The 19,754-nt window shown below is 46.5% G+C and overlaps 1 protein-coding gene across 4 annotated transcripts in view; it reads right to left on the bottom strand.

Moving 5' to 3' along the window:
• Positions 1–19,754, bottom strand: part of MAPK4 (mitogen-activated protein kinase 4) — a 188,792-nt gene that overhangs the window by 71,913 nt on the left and 97,125 nt on the right. For all 4 annotated transcript variants that reach the window (XM_047765099.1, XM_047765076.1, XM_047765067.1 and 1 more), the window contains one exon: positions 2,006–3,433. In XM_047765099.1, the coding sequence (XP_047621055.1) occupies positions 2,006–2,551 (546 nt within the window). In that variant the 5' untranslated portion in view covers positions 2,552–3,433. The remainder of the gene's footprint in view (positions 1–2,005; positions 3,434–19,754) is intronic.

The raw sequence follows: 19,754 nt of genomic DNA, 5'->3' as shown, positions 1-19,754 counted from the left end.
TACAGCCCCAGCCACAGACACACCAGATCCGAGCTGCTTCTGTGACCTATACCACAGCTCACGGCAATGCCAGATCCTTGACCCTCTGAGTGATGCCAGGGATCAAACCTGTATCCTCATGATTCCTAGTCAGATTCATTTCCACTGCACCATGATGAGAACTCCTCATGTTCCATTTTGTCAAGGATGGAGAAACGAGGCTTGGCTCGCGAAGGGCGACTGTCCATGTCCCAGGCAGCACCGTCAGAAGGGAGCCCAGGCCTCTGCCTCCTCACACAGCATCACCTCCTCACCTCACACACCTCCTAAGAATTGCTGCCACAGCCAATCTTTGCCCCAACAATCAGCTTCCCTGAGTTTCCCGAAGACCAGCCACAGGCTGTTCTGAGCACGTTCCCTTCAATACTTTACTTCACCAGACCCTTCCTTCAAGGACGGTCCTATTGTTATTCCCACATGAACTGGTTTATTCCACTTCAGAAGGCGGTTTTGTGCATCCTGGAAATACGAATGTCATGGATTCTCTGGTCCTTTTACCAAATAAGAACAGTTTTGGGTTATAACCTTTGGTTCAATTGTTTGGAGTCACTGTTCCTTAGAAGAAAGAGAAAGAGCATGAGGTGTCAGGAAGACAGAAGGGCATTTCTTCTTTTCTTTTTTCATTTTTTTTTTTTTTTGACCATGGACATTACTTTGCAGGGAATCGTCTGTCAGTTTTGACAGATGGCCTGGCAGCAGGAGGGGGCATAGAGGGCAAGCTCATGGCTAAGGCAGCACCGAGGAGCTGGAGCCAGCTGGGCTGATTCGGGGTCTGAAATCTGGGCTGTTCCAAGTTCCAGCCGGTGAGGGTGGGACATGGAGCCCTGCCCCCATCCCCACTCCCCAGACACCTTCCTGCCGAATCTGCCCTAGGCAGGTCAGCACCTTTCTTGGTGTCTGCGACATTCTGGCTGCAGGCACACAGGATGGCAGGGGAGAGCAGAGGTATGAGGCCTCAGAAAGAAAGCTGAAGCATATGCAAGGTCAGAGCTATCCTCCCCTTTCTGGACCTACCCCAGCCCCTCGGCTGGCAACAGTTTATGGTGTGCCTCCTTCCTGAGGACTGGATTCATTCTAGAAAAAAAAACTCATCATACAAATGTTTGTGCCAGAGACTGGAAATCACAGGCAAGCCAAAGCTCTGTGGAGGGGGTGCCTGCCTGAGGTGCTCAGAGGATCCCCTGAAGTGGCAGGAGCTGGGAGAAGAGGAATAGAATTTCAGAGGCCTCCCAGCTCCTGAAGGGTATAGTGGATTAGGTAAGAAGAGGTCTCAGGCCTTAAGAATGAGTATCAGTGTCTTGACCGGTGTGGCTGTGTCAGCCCTGATCTCTGCAGCTGCTGGAGCATTGAGCCACCCACCATGGTGTGAGGGTGGAGGGGTCTCAGCACCATCCAGACACCCAGGGCTTTAGCACCACACAGTGGTGGGTGGGGCTTCATGGGACCTGGGAGAGCTGAGCCATTAGCTGGATAATGTACACCCAGAATTAGTTCATCAGATTAGCCAGTGGTGCCTCTATCCACAGACAGAATGAATGGAAAACAGAGCTGGGCAGCTTTGATGGGAAGAGGAGGCGAGATGAACTCAAGTGGTGGGAAGGCTCCCTGGGGCTCCTGTGCAGGGAGCAGGGAGAGGAGGTGGTTAGGTGGACAGCAGAGAGAAAAGGATGCTAGAGGCAAGTTCACCAACCACATGATTATGAAGGCACAGAGTTTAGTGCTGGATCCATTAATCCACCCCCCTCTTGTAGAGCCTTGAGTTATTGGTCACAGCCATGGCAGAGGCAAGACTAAGCACCAGAACTCCCTTCTCCCCCAACAACTTTTCAGGCCAGTGATCTTTCTTGGGCCCTCCAGCTTCCCCAAGCACATACCCTGGTCCTCCAGTTCCACTGGAGTTAGGGATACCCTGAACATTCTTGAGGATTCCATTGACCACCTGCATCAGCAACCCAGCCAGACGTACCTTGTGTGAGTAATGCTGATCAACGATCCTTGCCAACCCAAAATCCCCAATCTTGAGCACGAGGTCTTCTGTGCTGATGAAGATGTTGGCGGGCTTCAGGTCCCTGTGCAGCACGTTGGCGGAGTGGATGTACTTGAGCCCTCGGAGCAGCTGGTACATGAACAGCTTGGCGTGCTCCTCTGTCAGGGTGCCCTGCTCCAGCAGGCGCGCCAGGTCGGTCTCCATGTACTCCTGGACGATGTAGGCCACGCTGAACTTGAACAGCTCGCCCTGCAGGTCAGTGCCCTTGGGCCCCAGGACCTCATACACCTTCACGATGTTGTCATGGTCTAGGCGCCGGATGATCTTGATTTCCCGGAGCGCGTGCTTCATGCTGCGGGTGTCACTCAGGGTGATCTTCTTCACGGCCACCTTCCGGCAGGCCCTGCTGTCCACGGCCGACAGTACCAGCCCATTGACGCCAAAGCCCAGGGGTTGCAAGTCAATGAAACGCCCACCAAGGTCATAACCGTAGACACTGGCGATGCAGTCACCCTTCTCAGCCATTGTTGGCTTAGTGGTCAGGGGCTGCCCGTGGGATGAAAGGGCAGTCAGAAAAGGCCAAGTCCCAGCTAGTGGCTTTCCCAGCACACCTCATTCTGTCAAGTCCCAAGGCTGAGGAATGCTTTTTCTTCTAGTGATGTCACTGCCACCAGCTCTCTGGAGACAAGAGTGGCATAAGTCCATACTTGCTGAGCTGTACAAGTTGGAGGCTCAGACTGTTTCCTTAACCTGCACTGGGAAGGCTGTCCACCAATTCCTGAGCCTTCTTGGAAACTTAGAATGGCTCATGATTCTTTCAAATATATCATCTTGGAAAGAAAAAACCAGTCTTATTCACTATGTGAACATAAAGTTTCCTATCATAATGGGCCACATAGTAAAGACGCAGCAACTCTCCCCTTAAAATCCTTTGTTAACAGAGGTTCCTTCTGGCTGAAATGCAGAGCTGCTGCTGAGCTGTGTTCCTCTACTTTCGGTGGTCCGAAGCTAGCTGTATGGCAGCCTCTGTCAGCTAGGGGGCTGCCCTCTGGATCTGGAGCAATATGAAGAGATTCCAACAATGGATTGTAGAGGCTTCCAGGGATTTCTTTCTACCTCTGCCAGCTCTCCTTTCTACCAGTTCCTCTTAGATTCTGAAACCCAAACCAGTTTGTTGAGTGACGGTGAAGAAAACTGGAGAAATCCAAGCACCTTTCATGAGCTCTACACCCAGTTACACCTCAAGGCCCAAACCTGAGGGCAGCTCAGCTGGCCTGCCAGGATCCTCCAGAGACTTCAGAGGTGGGCAGCATTCTCCGTCACACCCTCATTCATGCCATCTTGAATGACACTGTGTTCTGCTGGACCCAGAAAGCCTGCAGGAACTTTCAGGCAGAGTCTCCTATCCTGCCAAAGAAACAATGTTGGGTAAATTTCCACACTTCGGCTTCCAACACCTTCCCACTTGTGCATGTCTTTTGTTAACCAGCCCAAGTGTTATTTGATCTGTCCAGCCAGCTGAAACACTGCTTGCTCAGGGGATTCCAGGCTTTGCACCGCCCAGCCACCCTCCTGCTGTGTGCAGCGTGCCCCTGGAAGAGAGAGAAGATAGACTGACATGGCTTTTATGTAAAAGCTTGCTCCCCAAAGGTTAACATGCAGAAACTGTGGGTGGCAACCTCTCTGCCCTTTGCAAAAATCATCCCTTATGCTCTCTAAATACACACATCAGAACTCACTAAGGAGCGTGAGAGTAAAAAGTAACGCATTGCAGACAGAAAATAGAGGATCAGTAATTTTGTTTTTATACTCAGACCCCCTTTCTTCCTACTTCTGCAAACATCTTTGAAGATTTTGAGAGAATTTGCCAGGCACTGAGATTTAATTACTTTGTATCTCTTGCTTTCCATGGAGGTAGCATAAGCATACATACCGCATTACAAGGAAATTTTATTGCCACCCTGGAAAAGGGACTCTCTGTGAAGCAAACAAGGACACAGACTTCTTGGTGTGACAGTAGGACTAGCATGATAAACTGTATTGTTTTTGATGATGGGGATCTAGCTCTTCAAAGCAATAGGTCAAATTGAGCCTAACCACCCCCTGATGGCTGCTGACTTAAATTACAGGCATCAGAATTAAGTGGGGAGAAAAAAACAAAAGCAAAAAAACGACTAAGCACTGTAAATTCAGAACTCCCAAGAAAAGGTAATATCATAGCTTCTAAGAGAGTGCCAGACTTTTTAAGTTTATTAAGTTCACAGACACACAGAGAACAAACACTATATCCTGTGCAAAAGAGTGAATTTGCCAAGGCTGCTTCTTAATTTTCAGCATTCTGTATGGCCCCCTGTAGGGATACTTTCACATCTGAACTCTGGAATGATAAATGAAGCAAAACAGCAGTCAAATCCATGCTCTAAAACTAAGGGGGCAAGTTAGGGGACACAGATGATCTGAAGTAGTAAATAATCGTGTGCTCTCTAAAGACTTCTAGTGAACGGAATTTAGCAAGAGTCTGGAACGTAGTAACAGATGTTACCTGCTGTTGCTATTGATGAAAATTCCTTACACTGGAATAAGAGGTACCTACTATTCTGATGTTTCATCAACCTTCAGCAATTCTTCTCTGCATGTTTTTATTGGGCTCAGTTACAAAATAATCAAAATTTCAGACTGAAAAGCAATCATAGCAAACAGTGGTCCTTAATTGGCTGCTCTGATAAGGAATCACTACAGACCTTTAACAGTCTGTAGGGCCAGAGTTGCTAACCATCCTGCAGAGCGTTTCCAGTGAATAACTGACACTCCCCTACCCACCCAAATGCCAGCATCTCCACTGAGAAACTACGGTTCTTGTCTGAGTTCTCACTTTGCAGATAAGGGTACTGAGGCTCAGAGAACACTAGCTCAGTGCTTCTAACATAGACAAGGTCAATAAACATTTGATGAATTGATGAAAGAATACCATTCATTCTAACAATTGCTAGTATATGGCCTGGGCTGGGGAAGTCCACCTGGACACCTAAGTCAGGGAAAAAAAAGAGCCCCCTGGAGACCCATACCATCCCTCCTCCCATTCCTGATGCCCAAATCACATCAGAGATAACTAAATTGGAGTGCCTTTCACTTTTTTAAAATAGTTTGTTTATTTATCTATTTATTTATATTTGCTTTTTTTAGAGCCACACCCATGGTTTATGGATGTTCCCAGGCTAGAGGGTAGAATCAGAGCTACAGCTGTCAGCCTACACCACAGCCCATGCCAATGCCAGATCTCCGACTCACTGAGCGAGGCCAGGGATCGAACCTGTATTCTCCTGGACACCAGTCGGATTTGTTTCTGCTGTGCCACAACTGGAACTCCTCCTTTCACTTTATACCCATATGCCTGGCTTGGTTCCCAAGGGCACAGCAAACAGAGGCAACTATATATTTTGCTTGATGAGGGGAGATGCTGAAGCCTTCTCCCCTTTCTAGCTCCCATGGGCTGTAAACAGAGAGGGGGATGAGCACCTAAGCAGGGAGATGAAATCGCCCACAAGTTGAAGGCAGGATTTGTTCCAGATGAGCTGCAATGCAGATAATCTGTGGATAATTAAGAGGAGCTCTACTTATTTTTAAAACTCTTCTTTCTCTCACCGGGGGAGGGACTGTGCGCCGTGTGTGTGTGTGTGTGTGTGTGTGTGTGTGTGTGTGTGTGTGTGTCTCAGTGGCCTGCCCAAAACGCTGTTCCCTCAATCCTTTGGGAAGACTCAATTCCAGCCACTCCACTGTTCTCATGGCCCTAAATATACTCTCTGAATTCCTGTCTTGCTTCTTTGCTTCCATCTTCCCAGATCCTGACATGTTCTGCTTCCTTCCCACTTGCTGTTGAAATCCTGCCCATCATTCTGAATCCAGATGAAGTCTCACTTCCCCTCGGAAGGGTCCTCAGTGACATTCCTCCCTCTTCTGATATATTTGACATTGACCATATACTAATCTGGGCTGTTACTTAACTTTTTAGACATGTCCATCTCTCAACTAGACTTTAAGCTTCTCAAGCCCAGGATACAAAGTGGTGCTTAGAATGAAACCAGGGCTTGGAGTTACCTGAGGCCCACCTGTTATGTCTACAAAACTGCAATGTTCACTTTCCCCAGACAGTCAACCCCCTCTACCTCTCATCACTGCTTCAGTGCAATACATTCAACCCAACAAGGCTCTTCACACAACGAGTCCTGACCACTCAGACAAATCAGTATTTCTGAACTTCAGTGTCATCTTCTACTTAGATTCTGCCTCTTTTATTTTTATTTTTTCTTTTTAGGGCCTCACCTTCGGCATACGGAAATTCCCAGGCTAGGGGTCGAATTGGAGCTGAAGCTGCCGGCCTACACTACAGTCATAGCAACACCAGATCTGAGCCACCTTCGCCACCTACACTACAGCTTGTGGCAATGCCGGATCCTGAACCCACTGAGTGAGTCCAGGGATACTAGTCGGGTTCTTAATCTGCTGAGCTACAGCAGGAACTCCAGATGCTGCCTCTTTCTGTATTTCAACATGAACCAGACAGACTTCCACTCACCATTTCTCTTTTCCCACTTGAGTTGACAGTTACTCATCTCTTCTCATACTTATTCATTTTCTAAAATTTTCCCTATCATTCCTCTATAATTTCTACATAAACCCTTTGCCTTTCTCCATGGGTGGACTGATTATGAAATACCTACTTCCTAAGAAGTCTCAGATTAGTGGTTCATTTCTTACATGGCAGACCCAGGGCTGTGGGCCTCTTGGCCCTAGAGAGGGGCATACCTGACATCTCAAACTGCCCACCTGGGCAGAGGATTGAGGATGGCAGCTCTTGGTGTGATGTGACTTATCAGGGCAGAGTACAGTCATTCTCTACTTGGAGGTGATGGCTCAGAGCGGCTCTGAATCACAGGTGTGATTTTAAACCAGGGAACTGGCATGAGATATGCGAAGGTCATGAGTTCAGCTGTGCTCAAATGACACACAAGTGAAAAGTGCGCATATAACTCTTCCAAGGGCAGTAAGGCTCCCACGACTCCATGCTGAACATTGTAATAAAATAGAGGAGTGGAGGGAGTTCCCTGGGCTCAGTGAGTTAAGGATCTGGTGTGGTCACTGCTCTGGTTCAGGTTTGATCCCTGGCCCAGGAACTTCTGCATGCTGCAGGCACGGCCAAAACAAAACAAAAACAAATAAACAAGAACCCCACAGAATTAGAAATCTTACCCCAGAACAACTAGCAATGGAGCCTACTCATTTCTCACTGACCTTCCATCCATCTCTTATTTGAGGCCAATCAATTGACACATCCAGCCTTTTAATATGTGGAGGCAAATCAGCGATGAGATGCTCTCTGCCAATTGTCCCTTTCTGGGATTCCTGGGGCTCTGGGTTACAAGGCAGCTTTGGAAAGTCTAAATTTAGACTCACCTCCTCTGCCTGCTTTGATCCTCCCAAACCTCATGCTGGCGGCTTTCAGCAGGAACTGTGGCCTCCAGCGAGGTGCTGACATTACCCAGGCACTGCTTTCTTCCCTCTCCTGAGCACCCGGAAACTGGCAGGAAAACCTTCCCCCGCAGGGCTGATGTTTACAGCCAAACAGGCTGCACACTGCACCATTCCAGGTGTTACTAATCATATCATGGTCAAGTCTGTCTGACTCGAAGTTTCGTGGTGATCCTAATCACTATGAAGTGCCCTAGACCAAAGACTAGCAAGTTTTTCCTATAAAGAGCCAGAGAATAATTATCTTAGGCTTTGTAGGACATACAGTCTCTGTTGCAACCATTCAACACACAAGAGCAGCTACAAATAATACCCAAAGGAGGGGCACAGCTGCATTTCCATAGATCTTTATCTACAAAAAATAGGTGGGGGGCTGGATTTGGCTGGGGGTGAGCTGACGACCCCGGGTCTAGACTGTGTAGCAACACTCTCTAGCTGGTTCCCAAGGAGGCACTGAAGTGTGCGGTAACCAGGCCCCTTTCCAGCCGTTCTTGCACCATCTCCTCCTGCAGGACTCAATTCCCTGGGGGGCCCCCTCCCAGTGGCACTATCCTGGGCCTGCCCTCCTGGGGAGCTGCCCTGGGCTCATGATCCCACCAAAGCTTAGCCCAGCTCATCTGTAGGTTTCATGCCCTCAGGAGTCAGCTTTCTGCCTTCCTGCTCTGCCCTTCTGTGGTGCTGTCCCTAATGCCTTGCTCCCAGATCCCACACGCACTAGCAGAGGCTTCTGGGAATGTGGTGACGATGACATGATGCAGATGAGGTAGGAATTCCCATTGTGGCTCAGTGGATTAAGGACCTGATGTTGTCTCTGTGAGGATGCAGGTTCGATCCCCGGCTTTACTCAGTGGATTAAGCATCCAGCATTGCTGCAAGCTAAAGCGTAGGAAGCACATGTAGCTCAGATCCAGTACTGCCATGGCTGTGGCTCAGACCTCAGCTGCAGTTCTGATTTGATCCTTAGCCTGGAACTTCTATATGCCACAAATGTGGCCGTGAAAAGAAAATGAAAAAAAAAAATGACGGGGTAACTACACTTATGGAGGGTCCATTCTCAACCAAGGGACAGATTAGCTGGGTCTCACAAAAACCCCATGATGTGGATCATTCTCCCATGATGCCCCCAGAGGGAAATAATTCGCCCAAAGTCACACCACTAGCCGGTGATGAATCTGGCGTATAAACACAGATCTGTCTGACTCTGAAGCCCATACTTATCATCATCACCACACACTAGCTGAGCCCAAGTAAGGGATTCCCACCAAGAACCACCTAGGCCCAGTGTGACATCCCAGCCCAGTGAGGGATGAATCTTCCCCAATTAAAACACAAGGCAGCCACTTTTTCAGCCTGTGCTCAGCTCCAGTGTGGAGGCCATGGTGAACTAGCTCGCTTGGTAGAGAGATAATTTAAGAAAGAAAACATTAAAATGAGATTAAGAGGTGAGAAAAACCAAACCAATCCAAACTAAACAAACCAAAAAAACCCTAAAACAACCAGGGAGTTCCTGTCGTGGCTCAGTGGTAACGAACCTGACTGGTATCCAGGAGGACGTGAGTTCAATCCCTGACCTCACTCAGAGGGTTAAAGACCTGGCATTGCCATGAGCTATTGTGTAAGTCACAGACGCGGCTTGGATCTGGTGTGGCTGTGGCTGTGGCCAGCACTACTGCTCCAATTCGACCCCTAGCTTGGGAAATTCCATATGCTGTGGGTTTGGCCCTAAAAAGCCAAAAACAAAAACCAATATAACCAAAAAACTGAAACCTCCACTAAGTGAAACAATAATAATCCTGCCTTCTATACAGTTCTTGACCTCTTTTCTAATGTTAAACCTCAGATGCTGGAGCCCCTGGCTGCAGGGCCAGGCCATCCCAGAGTAGAGCTGAGCTGAGCATCCTCCCAGCTGGTCCTGGAGCTGACACTGGCCACCTGCCCAGGAACCATTCCCCTTTTTCTCTCAAGGAAGAGAAATCAGGTCGGGAAGAGCCATTGAGCAGCTGAGCCCAACTCAGGGATGACTCACGGTTACCTTATGGGTCTAAACCATGGTTTATCAACCTGCACAGCATTGAGGTTTTGAGCCAGGTCATTCTTGGCTGCAGGGCTGTCCTGTGCCCTGTACAATGTTTCACAGCATCTCTGGCCTCTACCCACGAGATGCCAGTAGCTCTGCCACGGTTGTGACAACCAAACCCCTGTAGGACAATAGAGAAGAAGACTCTTCTTCCCCCTACCAGCTGTCCTGGGAACTGTTTGCTTTCCTATAATAAAGACTTTGCTTGATGAAATAGAAAAGATGAACAGACCAATCACAAGTAATGAAATTTAAACTGTGATTTAAAAACTTCCAACAAACAAAAGTCCAGGACCAGATGGCTTCACAGGCAAATTCTATCAAACATTTAGAGAAGAGCTAACACCTATCCTTCTGAAACTGTTCCGAAAAATTGCAGAGGAAGGAACACTCCCAAACACATTCTATGAGGCCACCCTGATACCAAAACCAGAGAAAGTGCTTTGGTGGTATAGTGGTGAGCATAGCTGCCTTCCAAAACCACAAAAAAAAAAAGAAAGAAAATTACAGGCCAATTTCACTGATGAACATAGATGCAAAAATCCTCAAAAAAATACTAGCAAACTGAATCCAACAATACATTAAAAGGATTGTACATCATGATCAAGTGGGATTTATCCCAAGGATGCAAGTGTTCTTCAATACCTGCAAATCAATCAGTGTGATGCACCACATTAACAAACTGAAGAATAAAAACCATATGATCCTTTCAATAGACACAGAAAAAGCCTTTGACAAAATCCAACACCCATTTCTGATAAAAAAAAAAAAACCCTTCAGAAAGTGGGCATAACCTCACAAAATCAAATACCTCGGAATATACCTGACCAAGGAGGTAAAGGACCTATATGCCGAGAACTATAAAACTTGAATCAAAGAAATCAAAGAAGATGGAAAGAAATGGAAAGATATTCCATGTTCCTGGATTGGGAAAATCAATATTGTAAAAATGGCCATACTACCCAAAGCAATCTACAGATTCAATGCAATCCCTATCAAATTACCCATGACATTTTTCACAGAACTAGAACAAACAATCCAAACATTTATATGGAACCACAAAAGACCCAGAATCGCCAAAGCAATCCTGAGAAACAAAAACCACGCAGGAGGCATCACTCTCCCAGACTTCAAGAAATACTACAAAGCCACAGTCATCAAAACAGTGTGGTACTGGTATCAAAACAGACAGACAGACCAATGGAACAGAATAGAGAACCCGGAATTAAACCCTGACACCTATGGTCAATTAATCTTTGACAAGGGAGGCAAGAACGTCAAATGGGAAAAAGAAAGTCTATTCAGCAAGCATTGCTGGGAAACCTGGACAGCTGCATGCAAAGCAAGGAAACTAGAACACACCCTCACACCATGCACAAAAATAAACTCCAAATGGCTGAAAGACTTAAATAGACGACAGGACACCATCAAACTCCTAGAAGAAAACATAGGCAAAATACTCTCTGACATCAACATCATGAATATTTTCTCAGGTCAGTCTCCCAAAGCAATAGAAAGTAGAGCAAAAATAAACCCATGGGACCTCATCAAACTGAAAAGCTTTTGCACAGCAAAGGAAACCCAAAAGAAAACAAAAAGAAAACTTACAGAATGGGAGAAAACAGTTTCAAATGATGCAACCGACAAGGGCTTAATCTCTAGAATATATAAACAACTTATACAACCCAACAGCAAAAAAACCAACCAATCAATGGAAAAAGGGGCAAAAGACCTGAATAGACATTTCTCCAAAGAAGAGATATAGATGGCCAACAAACACATGAAAAAATGCTCAACATCGCTGGTTATAAGAGAAATGCAAATCAAAACTACCATGAGATATCACCTCACACCAGTCAGAATGGCCATCATTCATAAATCCACAAATAACAAGTGCTGGAGGGGCTGTGGAGAAAAGGGAACCCTCCTGCACTGTTGGTGGGAAGGTAAACTGGTACAGCCACTATGGAGAACAGTTTGGAGATACCTTAGAAATCTATACAGAGAACTTCCATATGACCCCGCAATCCCACTCTTGGGCATCTATCCAGACAAAACTCTACTTAAAAGAGACACGTGCACCCGCATGTTCATTGCAGCACTATTCACAATAGTCAGGACATGGAAACAACCCAAATGTCCATCGACAGAGGATTGGATTCGGAAGAGGTGGTATATATACACAATGGAATACTACTCAGCCATAAAAAAGAATGACATCATGCCATTTGCAGCAACGTGGATGGAACTAGAGAACCTCATACTGAGTGAAATGAGCCAGAAAGACAAAGACAAATACCATATGATATCACTTATAACTGGAATCTAATATCCAGCACAAATGAACATCTCCACAGAAAAGAAAATCATGGACCTGGAGAAGAGACTTGTGGCTGCCTGATGGGAGGGGGAGGGAGTGGGAGGGATCGGGAGCTTGGGCTTATCAGACACAACTTAGAATAGATATACAAGGAGATCTTGCTGAGTAGCATTAAGAACTTTGTCTAGATACTCATGTTGCAACAGAAGAAAGGGTGGGGGAAAAAATGTAATTGTAATGTATACATGTAAGGATAACCTGACCCCCTTGCTGTACAGTGGGAAAATTAAAAAAAAAAAAAAAGAAAAGAAAGAAAGTGGGCATAGAGGGAACCTACCTCAACATAATAAAGGCCACATATGACAAACCTAGAGCTAACATCATCTTCAATCGTGAAAAGCTGAAAGAATTCCTGTTGAGATCAGGAATAAGACAAGGATGTCTGCTCTCACCACTAGTCTTCAACATAGTTTTGGAAGTCCTAGCTGCAGCAATCAGAGAAGTAAAAGAAATAAAAGGAATCCAAACTGGAAAGGAAGAAGTAAAACTATCACTATTTGCAGATGACATGATACTATACCTAGAGAATCCTAAAGACTCTACCAGAAAACTGTTAGAGCTCATCCATGAATTTGGCAAAGTCACAGTATACAAAATTAATATACAGAAATTGACTGCATTTCTACATACTAACAGTGAAAGAGCAGAAAGAGAAATTAGGAAGCAATCCCATTTACCATCGCATCCAAAAGAATAAAATACCTAGGAGTAAACCTACCTAAAGAGACAAATTATAAGACACTCTGAAAATTATAAGACACTGATGAAAGAAATCAAGGATGGCACAAATAGATGGAAAGACGTATACCTTGCTCTTGGATTGGAAGAGTCAATATTATCAAAATGACTATACTATCCAAGGCAATCTACAGATTCAATGCAATCCCTATCAAATTACCAATCACATTTTTCACAGAACTTGAACAAAATACTTTAAAGTTTGTTTGGAAGCACAAAAGACCCAGAATAGCCAAAGACATCCTGAAAAAGAAAAATGCAGATGGAGGAATCAGGCTCCCTGACTTCAGACTATACTACAAAGCAACAATCATCAAAATCACATGGTACTGGCACAACAACAGAAATATAGATCAGTGGAACAGGATAGAAAGTCCAGAATTAAACCCAGGCACCTACAGCCAACTAACCTATGAAAAAGGAGGCAAGAATATCCAATGGAGAAAAGACAGCCTGATCAATAAGTGGTGCTGGAAAAACTGGACAGCCACATGTAAAAGGATGAAATTAGAACACTCCCTAACACCATACACAAAAATAAACTCCAAATGGATTAAAAGCCTAGATATAAGACCAGATACTATAAAACTCTTAGAGGAAAACATAGGCCAAACACTTTCTGACATAAACAACAGCAACATCTTCTCAGATCCACCTCTTAGAGTAATGACAGTAAAAACAAAAACAAAACAAAACAAACAAAAAAAAGGACTTAATTAAACTTAAAAGTTTCTGCACAGCAAAGGAAACCCTAAACAAAATGAAAAGACAACCCACAGAATGGGAGAAAATCTTTGCAAATGACTCAACTGACAAGGGATTAATCTCCAAAATTTATAAACACCTACCGCTCAATACCAAAAAAACAAACAACTCTATCAAAAAATGGGCAGAAGATCTAAACAGACGATTTGTCAAAGAAGAATGGCCAAAAAAACACATGAAAAGATGTTCAACATCACTCATTATTAGAGAAATGCACATCAAAACCACTATGAGGTATCACCTTACACCAGCCAGAATGGCCATCATCAAAAAGTCTACAAACAATAAGTGCTGGAGAGGGTGTGGAGAAAAAGGAACCTTATTACACTGTTGGTGGGAATGTAATTTGGTGCAAAACAGTATGGAGATTCCTCAGAAAACTAAAAATAGAATTACCATTTGATCCAGCAATCCCACTCCTGGGCATCTATCCAGAAAAAACCATGACTCGAAAAGATACATGTACTCCACTGTTCAAAGCAGCACTATTTTCAATAGCCAAGACATGGAAACAACCTAAATGTGCATCGACAGAGGAGTGGATCAAGAAGAGGTGGTACATATCCACAATGGAATATTACTCAGCCATTAAAAGGAACAAAATACGGGCATTTTTAGCAACAGGATGGACCTAGAAATTATCATGCTAAGTGAAGTCAGTCAGACAATGAGACACCAACATCAAATGCTTTCACGTGTGGAATCTGAAAAAAGGGCACAATGAACTTCTTTGCAGAACAGAAAAACTATGGTTTCCAAAGGAGACAGTTTGGGGGATGGGGGGATGCACTGGGGGTGTGGGATGGAAATCCTATAAAGCTGGATTGTGATGATCATTGTATGACTGTAAATGTAATAAATTCATTGAGTAATTAAAAAAGACTTTGGGAGTTCCCGTCGTGGCGCAGTGGTTAACGAATCCGAATAGGAACCATGAGGTTGCGGGTTCGGTCCCTGCCCTTGCTCAGTGGGTTAATGATCCGGCGTTGCTGTGAGCTGTGGTGTAGGTTGCAGACGCGGCTCGGATCCTGCGTTGCTGTGGCTCTGGCATAGGCCGGTGGCTACAGCTCTGATTCAACCCCTAGCCTGGGAACCTCCATATGCCACAGGAGCGGCCCAAGAAATAACAACAACAAAAAAGACAAAAGACAAAAAAAAAAGACTTTGCTTGCTTGAAAAAAAAATGTCTCTAAACTTTGAAAACTATCAACAGTGGAAGAGGCACAGAATCACTCCCAGTTAAGAACTACTGGTCCAAAGCAGCAGTTTACAGCAGAGACAGTATTGGCCACTGCACAGAACAGTTATTTGTTTGGTGGAGCTCTACAGTACAGTATTGCTGAAAGTTTAGCAACAATGGCCCCAGGGCTCACTGAAGATTTATATTCATCGTTGCTGTTTGTTATGGTGAAAGGACGCAGGCAAAATCAGCAGAGGGCAGAAGTAGGTCCATAAGATTTGGCCACCTAGGGAAGCTTACCTGAATCCTGGCGTGCCAATTGAGAACATACACAATCTCCTGGAGAAACTGACCCCAACTCTGCCATGTCCTGCCACCTAGCTGGCCTGTAATAGAGTTACCAAAAGGTTTTGTTCTTTCCTTGATTCTTAATTCCTTTAGAATTCAATTATTTACTTTCATAAATGCTGAGTGTCCTTGTACTACATATTTTTAAAAAATCCGCTAAATGACAACAGCACCCCCTGGTTCCTGTGACAGCCTCACAAGTTGACAGAATCCTAGAGGACAAGGACCTCCCCGACACCCACCCCCTGCTGAGGGCCATGAAGCTAGGTTCATCAAGCTAATCCAACTCCCCTTTGGCAACCAGTTGATTAAAGGTGGTCATATGATCCAGTTCTTGGTAATAAGCCTTAAAGGAAAGTCCACTGGAGCGAACTCATGAGAAAAATTTCCTTCCCCTACGCCTTGTCTTTAGATGCAGTGTGGGAGGAGGTGGTATTGGTGCCACAGTAGCCATCTTCAGACCACATGGGGACGAGCTTGGGGACAAAGCCAGCACACTGGAGTTCGCAGATGTGTGCCGGGCCTTGCAGGCATTGCTGAATAGCTGAGCCAAGCCTAGAAATGCCCACCTCCAGCTTTTTAGCCATGTGAGATGGTTAAGCTCTATTTTTGTTCAAGACATTTGTACTCTTTCTCTTTTAACCTGAAGCTGTAATTGTCCACCTGATAGTAACCTGCTAGGTACACGGTTGGTCTAAGTGGGAAATAAAAAGACGTGAAACATATGGTTCCTGACCTCAAGGAGCTTATTATGTTCCCATAGGGGGAGAGGGGCCATAGAACAATTACAGAAATGGTGCAAGAGTATTCCGCTGCAGATGTAGCTGGGCCGAGTAGTCAGGAAAGCCTCCTTTGAAGAGGGCTACCCATGGTCTCCACCTCCTGGCTTCAATCCCTGTGTGGATCCCCTCCTCTAAGAGTGTGTGGACTTAACAGACTCACTTCTTTTTTGGCCGCATCAGTACCTGTGGAAGTTCCCAGGCCAGGGATTGAACCCGCACCACAGCAGTGACCCAAGCCGCTGCAGAGACAACATCATATCCTTAACCCATTGTGCCACAAGGGAACTCCAGGACTCACTTCTAAGGAACAGAATATGGCAGGAGAAATGGGGTGTCACTTCTGAGATCGGGATATAAGAAGACTGTGGCTTCCATCCCAGGTGACAGCTCTCAGGGAGGCCAGGGCCATGTCATGAGGTGCCCCTGAGGGGAGACCCTGAGGCCCACTGGCCACTGCATGAGTGAGCCAGGAAGTAGATCATCCCCAAGATGAGCCTTGAGAGGACCACAGCCCTGGCCATGGCCCCAGTGATGTCTCACAAGAGACCTTATGCCACAGGCATGCAGCCATGCCCAGGTTCCTGACCCACAGAAATTCTGACAGCAAATGCTGTTTAAGCCACTAACTCTGGAGGTGCCTGTTACAGGCAGTAGGTAACTAACAGAGAAGAGGGACCTGGAGACCTCAGTTCTGGACATTTCCAAGAAGGAAAAGAGGCAAACGTGGCCTGAGACCATTTGGACAGAGGGTTCTAGGTCTTAGCTGGCTTAGACCCATCAGATTCAAGAGCCAGACTGAACCTTGGGGAGCTGTGGCAGCTGATGGGGGAAGGGGGAACTTACCTCTTTTTATTTCGATGACGTAACCCCAGGGGTGAGTTCTGTGTCTAGCATGCAGTAAGGATTCCAGAAATAAATACCCGTCAACACAGGAATGGCTACATGTTTGCACTAAGATTATGGTTATGACAAAGTATAACTGAAATAGAAAGACAAATAAAAAAAATGTGCCTCTGAGGCCCAGATGGGCTTTTGGAATCCCTCCAAGGTGAGTGGGGGAATAAAGGTAGGGCTTCAAGCAAGGATGCTCCACTGGCCCCAGAAGAGAGGTGACCAGAAGGCGTTGCCTTACCAATCAAGGGACTTCTGGTCCCAGTGCAGTGATCGGAGTGTTACCTCTGATTTTTAGCACTGAAACTCCACTGGGTTTTGCCCTCAGCGACAGTAGTGGGGCTCCCAGGAATCAGGAGAAACAAGCCTTTCTGGTCTTTTAGCTCTTGAAGGGCCGCCTCCTCCACCCAGCAGAACAGACTGCAAGAATTCACAGGCAGTAAGATGCCTGAGCCTGGAAGCCCCTTTCTCTTTGTGGAAACCCAGGTGCACAGGCTGATGGCTGCTCTTAGGGTGTCACATGCCATGTCCCCTGCCCTGTGCCCCTCTCACCCCAGGACCCCTCCAGCCAAGGTTCTGCAATAAATCTTTAAACACCAGTTGGCAGGCAGGACGGCAACCACCCCAGGCCCATCGCAGTGCTTGGTTTAAAATATCTATGTCTGGAGTTCCCGTCGTGGCGCAGTGGTTAACGAATCCGACTAGGAACCATGAGGTTGCGGTTTGGTCCCTGCCCTTGCTCAGTGGGTTAACGATCCGGCGTTGCCGTGAGCTGTGGTGTAGGTTGCAGACGCGGCTCGGATCCCACGTTGCTGTGGCTCTGGCGTAGGCCGGTGGCTACAGCTCCGATTTGACCCCTAGCCTGGGAACCTCCATATGCCGTGGGAGTGGCCCAAGAAATAGCAACAACAACAACAACAACAAAAAAGACAAAAGACAAAAAAAAAATCTATGTCTCTAGCAGGGAGCACCAAGGGCACTGATCCCCAGGCCAGGCCCCAGCGAGCATCCTCCTCGAGATGAACAGATGCCTGAATGTCCCTGGGAGGTAGTGAGGCCACAGCCCTGGCTCGTTTCCCTTATACAGTTTTCCTGGAGAACGTGCCAGTGAGGTCTCCAGGAGGGGAAGCTGTTTTATCTTCATCTCCCTTGGGGGGGCTAGGTGGGGGATAACTACAGAGGACTCAGAAGGAAAAATGAGCAGAGGGAACATCAGACTCTGGGAGGCCCCCAAAAGCAAACTTGGGGAGCCTTCGCTCCAGTCTTTGCTTTGCCTTTTTCTCTCGAAAATTATGTAACATAACAAGCCAGAGAGCACAAAGACTTTTCAAGCCTTGCAACAATACTGAAATAGCATGGAGAGAAATTCTGGTGGCCTCATTGGCGTTCCAGGCCCACCCGGCATAGTGCTGGGGGCGCACAGCCTGGGCCCCCATGTGTAGGGTGTGGGTGCTGGTCCCCACGGGAACAGCAGTGGCTGCAGGGCTGCACCTGCTCAGGCTGGAGGCTGGGAGTCTGACTTTGAGATCACAAGTGTGTGAGGGCGTGTGTGTGTGCCAGCATTTAAATCCTTCTGATCTGAGACAACACCTACATTTGACCTTTGTAAGATGCAAAGAGAAACTTCTTATTTTTCTTTTTCTTTTTCTTTTTTTTTTTTTTTTTTTAAGGAAGGAAGCCTGGGATCACAGAAGATGTTGGCCTCTTTCAAAACCTAAATCAGGACAGTTATGACAGCAGTGGCTAAAAGAACGTGAGCCCATTTGGAGCTCGCTTTGTTTGGACTGTATTCCATAGGGCAGAAATTCCCAGCCAGGGTCCGTGCTTCTCATAAAACAGAGTTGGCATCTTTCCTTTCTCCCACACTGGCTTTAGCATCCAGTGTGCAGTGCCCTCCGGCCACTATGCCTTCTTGAAATTGGAGGTTACTCTGTGAGCCCAGATTTCATGAGCCATTGTGTTCCTTGGCAGAGTTAAGTGTTCAAATCTGATGATTCCCGCCAAACTTTGGGGCTCATCCAGGAGACCACTGGCTCCCTGGCTACAGGGTCAGGCCATGGCAGAGATGCTGAAAGACCCCCCAGTTTGTAGCTAAAGGATACGGCATTTAAGTTATCTCGCTTCAGGTTGGAAATGGAAAATACGTGTCATACGTACCATTCTCAACCCATTCTGCAGATGCTAACAATCAATGACCACTCTTTCTTTCCTGATGAGCTAGAAAGATGAAAACTCTTCTCCATCAGTGCCCCAAGAACCCTGCCAATGGCCCACAGCTGGCTCTCAGGGGAGAGCCTATCTGCGTGGACAGCCATGGCTTTCTCTGACCTCCTGCTCCCATTGCTACAACCCAGCTCTTGCCTTGTTCTTGGGACCAAGCCCCTGCTGTGTTCCCCAGGCACACCGTCAGACTCAGCCAGCATTTATTGAGGACCTACTATGTTTTGCGCACAGTCACACATGTTCAACAATGTTTGAAGTTTCACGGCACACTGCAAGGAAGGCATGACTATTTCCCGACGTGAGCAACATGGCACCAATGACTTGTGCACAGTAGGTACCAGTTTCTTCCTCTTCTGTTTTGACAGCTAAGAGTTAAGATCACACACTGGAATGGGGTAAAGCCCGCTTTCCTAACCCAGGCTTGCTTACAACTCCACTGCACTCCGTCAATGCCCGTGAGGGCTCCTGTCTTGGAGAGTCCTACCCCCATCCCTCTCACATTTGTGGGCTAGCTTTTGTTTTTCTAGTTTCCCCAGTTCCTTGGAAAAGAGGCATTTGCCTTCCTCCTTCAAGCCATCTTGGAAACTGGCATCCCTTCTAAACATCTCAGCCTCTGATCTCGGAGTTTCTTTGACTCTACTCACCAGCCATTCAAAATGTCTTTATGGAGTTCCCATTGTGGCTCACACTAACGAACTAACTAGTATTCATGAGGTTGCGAGTTTGATCTCCGGCCTCACTCAATGGGTTAAGGATCTGGTGTTGCCAGGCGCTGTGGTGTGGTTGACAGACACGGCTCAGATCCTCTGTTGTTGTGG

This window comes from Phacochoerus africanus, chromosome 2, assembly GCF_016906955.1.
Source record: "Phacochoerus africanus isolate WHEZ1 chromosome 2, ROS_Pafr_v1, whole genome shotgun sequence".
Lineage (NCBI taxonomy): Eukaryota > Metazoa > Chordata > Mammalia > Artiodactyla > Suidae > Phacochoerus > Phacochoerus africanus.
This window is presented reverse-complemented; position numbering and strand designations above follow the sequence as displayed.